The sequence below is a fragment of the Glossina fuscipes genome, unplaced genomic scaffold, assembly GCF_014805625.2.
Source record: "Glossina fuscipes isolate IAEA_lab_2018 unplaced genomic scaffold, Yale_Gfus_2 84711, whole genome shotgun sequence".
Classification (NCBI taxonomy): domain Eukaryota; kingdom Metazoa; phylum Arthropoda; class Insecta; order Diptera; family Glossinidae; genus Glossina; species Glossina fuscipes.
This window is the reverse complement of record NW_024004797.1, coordinates 699-6,267: the sequence shown is the minus strand read 5'-3', so window position 1 is coordinate 6,267 and position 5,569 is coordinate 699. Positions and strand designations below refer to the sequence as shown.

Here is a 5,569-nt window from a genome sequence, read left to right as displayed (position 1 = left end):
GCGATGTAGAAGCTTTGAAAAAGGTTGTACTGTAAGTTTTAAATAGTAAATGATATAAAAAAAACAATTCGTAATGAATGATTGAAATTTTTAGTTCTTTGGGTGGCATTGTAGTTGACAATCCCATTGAGGCTACCTATTTAGTGATGACCCGTGAAAATCGTACCTGTAAACTTATACAAGCGGTATGTCATGTTGATTTTGTAGTCAAATCCCAATGGCTGGTGGATAGTGCTAAAGCTGGCAAATTCCTACCTGCTGAACCATACAAAATCGATTGCATACCAGTGGATGAGAATCTTAAATTCCCTTTGGAAAAAGTGCTGAATTCTACAATACGTTCAACTTTATTTGCTGGCAAATATTTTTACGTGACACCTGATGTATTTCCGGCACGTTCTGAAATTGTTCGAATGATCGAATCATCAGGAGGCAAAGTAGAAGAGAAACGCCGTACTGCACAGGCTATTGCAGATATCTACACTCAAGCTCTCGATTCCTACATAATTGTTACATGTCCCAATGATATGCATCTATGTACCGATTTAATACGTTTCGGCAATCCTAAATGTTTAATAGTATCGACTGAATTTGTAATGAGTTCAATTTTAAAGCAATCATTAGAAATTGAACAAAATATTATGCCGCTCCTCTACAATAACAGCTATGCTGGGGGCAACAAAACTAACAAATAACCTAAGCATAGTTTAAGTTTCCCCGCCATATGTACATATGTACATTATTTGCATGTTATATATAATTAAAAACGCTGAGAGAAAAAAAGGATTACATTTATATATATATATATAATCGACACTACAAGACGACACAATAAAAATTATACATTTATATAAGTTTATGTACACATATATCTTTGCTTTCCTATGTAAGATCAACTAAAGAGATTTACATATTTCTAAAAGAAAGAAGAAAAAAATAGAAGTAAGAAAAAGGAAAAAAAAATTGAGTCAAACATAAATAAAACAACGAAATTGTGTATATTTTTAAAATATTGTTTTAATTTATAAAAACAAAAAAGGAATATCGATATATATTAATTATTATAACGATGGCAATTTTCTTTACACTTCGCATACATTCGCACCTTTTCAATTAAAATATATATATATTTCATTTTAAAACACATACACCGCCCGCATCCATATACTAAAAACAAAATATTAGTAACCTTAATGAATATTAAAAAAACCATTTGTTAAACGATACGGTTTATGTTGACCACAAGTAGTAGTAAGTATTTTGCCAATGAGGAATGTATTCTTTAAGAGGTTCAGTTAGTATTTTAAAAATAGGTATGCTATTGGTCGCAAAAGTTAAGAAATTATTTAATTTAGATTGAGTATAACACTCATAAACCGGCGATCGCACGATGTAAAGCAACAAATTAATGCAACGATGGGATAATATCAATTGTTGCCGTTTAGTCATCAAATGACGGTTCCTTTGATATATATTAATACTAGCTAAATCCATCACCAAAGCAAGTATATATTGTTTCCAAGATTTTTGGCCAAACATGCCCATGGCGGCCAAATGTATCAACGGTTTAGCTATGTACATGTATTCGGCTTGAATTAGAATTTTTGGCACTTGTTCACGCCGCATTTCATTTAATTCCTCATTTAGTTTGAAGCTACGACATTGCATAGGTAGAGCTCCTTCAACTCGGCGGACAACTCGTCCTGAACGTTTTAATATGTAAACATAACTTTGTGCGTTTAATGCACTCTTGTTATTGCCACTTGACTTACTGACATTGCCTTTTCTTGCAAAAGTCCTTCTATTTAACGTGGGTAAAGTTGGTGTCGTAATAATTCGTTCAGTTGAATGCATTAAGATAAAACATCGTCCCAAAGCTTTCATCGTTTGCAGTACAGCAATAATAATCCATTTGCCGCGATTACCGAACACGCGTTTAGCTGATATTTCTAAAAACACCTCGCAGTATTCAAGTGTGGTTAATATGACCTTTAGACGATAGCAAATTTTGCTGCCCGAAACGTCTAGAAAATCGTCATTTTCCAAAGCGTCATTTGCAGGCCTAGCAGCATCCGTCAATTGTCTAGCATTGTGTATAATACGATCATTGTACAAAACCATTATGTTAGAGAGGGTGTATACCAGTTCGCTGACCACAGATGAATTAGAAATGCGTCCTAAGTTTTTTTTTATCATTTAATTGACACACAAATTCCGGTTAATTATTCATAATGCATACCTGCTATAAAATAAGAAACCCATTTTGTTGTTGTTTCCACATCACATACAACTTCAGGATTGGACGCCACCCATTTTTCATAAGCTTTAATAACTTGTTTTAAATGTTCCATAATTCCTTACAAAAAAATCAAAATTACACACAACCATACAAAGCAAATTAATGAATGCGCGGCTTACACAATTTATTGTCAATTGCATTTGAACAGCTGTTGTATGTGCAATATAATTTTGCTGTAAAAGCAGTACCGTGTGAAATTGTAGCTGTAAAGGTGGTGCCAAGTATATTTTAATGCTCTAAAAGTAATACCGTATGTGTTTTGTCGTTCCAATTTGCTACTAGAAACAGTGTTGGTAAACGGCATAATTCTTACAGGAACATACTCTGTTGATCGCTTAGATTAGATTAATCCATACAAGCTATTGTGTGTCAAACGTTCTATTACTTTAGCTAATACTACAATCTCCAATGCCAGCAGACTGAATCCGCATTATGAAAAAAGCAGCTGACAAGATACGCCCTTAGCTATCTAAACCCAATTATGAGCAGTTTAGCTAGTGCAGTATTTTTTGTTAGCAGTAACAATGCAAAATAGAGAAGTAAAAAAATTTGGCAACAATGAACCATTTTGTTAAGGCTACAAAAAAAGTATTTACCAGATGTGATACACATAAAAAATAAAAACTGTACCAGCTGCTTATTTTGAGCGCTTAATATTGGCAAGGGTAGATTGGGAGAGCGGAAAGATCGTCAAGTGTAACTTTAAAACCATTAATGAATATGGCGGCGCCGCGACAAGGAATACGTACAGTTTTAGCTGATCGCTTAGAGCCTTTACGAGTGGCTACGACACCAACAAATGCTAATCGACCAAATGAACCAGCCACGATTTTTGCTGCAACGCCTGTAGATAATATTACCAATGTAGCTTTAGCTCAAGACTATGCAAGCTTGACGCATTCGCCAGATGAATTAATAATACGCCAGCGAGGGAGACGTAAACCATTATTAAAATGGACGCCTGAAAAGGCGGCTGCTGTTGCTGCGAACAATGTGCGCAGCCCATTTCAAAGAACACCTACGAAAGTGCCAATGAGCACGAGCATGATTTTGCGTAGTTCACCCCGCAAACGGTTAGCCATGGGTACGCTGCCGCCAGAGCCGAAAGCTTACGACGGTATCTCACCCATCAAACCTGACGCTAGCCAAGAATTATGGCCGAGCAGTCCGAATTTCAAGAAACCCAACTTACAAGAACTTGAAAAGCCTATAGCGCAAACAAGTGATGAAATTCCACTACATACTTTGCTTCAAGGCTTAACTCGGCAGCAATTGGTTGAATTAATTGTAAATGAATTAGTTGCCGGTGATGCTAAGGTTGAAAAAGATTTGAGAGCTCAGCTACCAATGCCTGACATACAGTAAGTTAGAAATTCAATAATTACGAAAAAAGAAGGGAACATATATATATATATATATATTACATATATTTTTTTTAGATACATGGAACAGGAGCTGCTGCATGCTAAACGTATGATTTTCAAATCCTTGCCCACGTCTAGGCTATGCAAGAAAACTGATAGCACAGCCTATACAAGAGCTTCTCTGCATTTAAATGAATTTAGACGTTTGCTTAGTCAACATATTAAGCAATTACAAGATTCAAGTCATTGGGATGCCTTAATTGACTATACTTGCATGGCTTGGCCTTATGTGCGAGCCACCCCAAATTGGGATAATTTCATACATAATGCCATAAGGAAACAGTGCTTTCGTACTTTAACCTGTAGCTGCATAGCCGCAATTAAATATGGTGGCTCGCGTTTAGGCATCAATCGCTTACACAGGCTCGAACGCAGTTTAAACAGCTGGTTAAACGACTCAGAGGATATTCAGTCATGCGTGAATGTTTTGAAAAGAATGTTGGGTAAGGGACGTTATAGCTTGTAAGGTATATTTTTTCAATTGTTGCTATTCTATAATGCCATCTCTTAACATCTTAGAAATTAAAAAACAATTCACTTACTCTTTAAGAACGCATGACGATTATATACATATATATATACATATATATAGATACTTTTTCTCCTTGTATAAAATGACGTGAAAGCGTAGTGTTTTGTGTACCACCTGACGAAAAGTGTGCGTTTATCAATGTTGTTTGGTGCGAGATAATTAGGCTATATATCTTTAAGTAGTACATGATTCGGTCTTAATTTCTCCATATTTCTTGTACTGTTTATGTTTAAAATGATCACGATAGTCATACACAGAAAAAGGAGAATTCGCATATATTTTCTAGGTTTGTGGATGAGAATGAAATATGAACATGTGAGTGATTTTGCGCCAATGTGCCATAATATCTAAACCTACTGCTTAAAGCCTCAAAGTAGTCTGCAGTTTAATATTGAAAATAATCGTGATGCAGCCATAAGCGATAAAAAATGTAATGAACGTAAGGTAAAATCTAATAAGTTCCAATATATATTCCATTAATAAGACTAGATTAATGATTAATGATCTAAGTTATCGATCACAAACGTGTCTTAGCTTTGCAAAATCTTTATCTGGGAATGAAATCGCTTGGTACACCGAGCGAAAAGAATTTTTATATGTGCGCTTGAGGTGGGGGATATCTAAAATTGGTCTTCAATTCTATATATTATAATTCTTTTATTGTTTGATTTAAAAAACTCTACGCAGGTTTTTAATCATATTTTGTAAATCTAGGTTTTCGTCAAAGGTCCCCTATATCTTAAGATTATTTAATTCTTTCTGTTATTACAATTTAAGTACAAAGTGTGTCATATTTTATTTATGCACAAAATAGACTTAAAAAAAAAAAAAAACACAATGTTTATGAGTAAATATTGAATCAAATTTAAATAATCATAATAATAATTTTTTATATCAGTAGAAAAGAAGAAGAAGAAGAAGAAAAAAAGCAACGAATACAGAAATTTATTTTTTATTAAGTTTTTTAGCTTTAATTCAAAACCTATATATATATAATTACTGAGTGTTGTAAAAACTAAAAACGAAAAATGTATTTTTTTTTTTCAATGAATTTAAAAATTAATATAAGCAAATGCAATAAATCAATTCTTTTTTTGTTTTTTGCACTTCAATGAGCATTGAGTTTTTCTAAAACCATGAGAATTGGAATTGGAAAAGAGTTCAGTATAATTTTTTCCTCATTCTTGAACTTTGACCGAAGGTAACATCATTTTCTGGAAAATTAAGAAAAATTTATTTTCTTAAGAATATCAATGCTCGACAAGTTGCTCGACAAATTTTTGTATGATAAATACGAAAAGACGTCACTTAAAG

General features: G+C 33.7%; 3 protein-coding genes across 3 annotated transcripts; 2 read left to right on the top strand and 1 right to left on the bottom strand.

Moving 5' to 3' along the window:
* Positions 1–6: 6 nt before the first annotated feature.
* Positions 7–775, top strand: LOC119644071 (PAX-interacting protein 1-like). Its single transcript, XM_038043596.1, has 2 exons — positions 7–31; positions 95–775. Exon 2 carries the CDS (start codon positions 147–149, stop codon positions 693–695), a length of 549 nt encoding a protein of 182 aa, XP_037899524.1. The 5' UTR covers positions 7–31; positions 95–146; the 3' UTR covers positions 696–775.
* A 423-nt stretch (positions 776–1,198) lies between these two features.
* LOC119644070 (peroxisomal membrane protein PEX16-like) lies at positions 1,199–2,469 on the bottom strand. The gene is made up of 2 exons (XM_038043595.1): positions 2,240–2,469; positions 1,199–2,177 (listed from the first exon to the last, which is right to left on the bottom strand). Exons 1-2 carry the CDS (start codon positions 2,349–2,351, stop codon positions 1,231–1,233), a joined length of 1,059 nt encoding a protein of 352 aa, XP_037899523.1. The 5' UTR covers positions 2,352–2,469; the 3' UTR covers positions 1,199–1,230.
* Positions 2,470–2,885: 416 nt separating this feature from the next.
* LOC119644069 lies at positions 2,886–5,088 on the top strand. The gene is made up of 2 exons (XM_038043594.1): positions 2,886–3,660; positions 3,739–5,088. Exons 1-2 carry the CDS (start codon positions 3,014–3,016, stop codon positions 4,187–4,189), a joined length of 1,098 nt encoding a protein of 365 aa, XP_037899522.1. The 5' UTR covers positions 2,886–3,013; the 3' UTR covers positions 4,190–5,088.
* The last annotated feature ends 481 nt before the right edge of the window (positions 5,089–5,569 follow it).

What these genes read in the sequence shown, in the direction of transcription:
- LOC119644071 (XM_038043596.1), top strand. Translation starts at nt 147, where the DNA reads ATGACCCGTGAAAATCGTACCTGTAAACTTATACAAGCGGTATGTCAT.
- LOC119644070 (XM_038043595.1), bottom strand. Translation starts at nt 2,351, where the DNA reads ATGGAACATTTAAAACAAGTTATTAAAGCTTATGAAAAATGGGTGGCG. An exon ending in GGTTTCTTATTTTATAGCAG is followed by an intron (nt 2,178 to 2,239) that starts GTATGCATTATG and finishes AAAAAAACTTAG; the next exon opens with GACGCATTTCTAATTCATCT.
- LOC119644069 (XM_038043594.1), top strand. Translation starts at nt 3,014, where the DNA reads ATGAATATGGCGGCGCCGCGACAAGGAATACGTACAGTTTTAGCTGAT. An exon ending in CTACCAATGCCTGACATACA is followed by an intron (nt 3,661 to 3,738) that starts GTAAGTTAGAAA and finishes TATTTTTTTTAG; the next exon opens with ATACATGGAACAGGAGCTGC.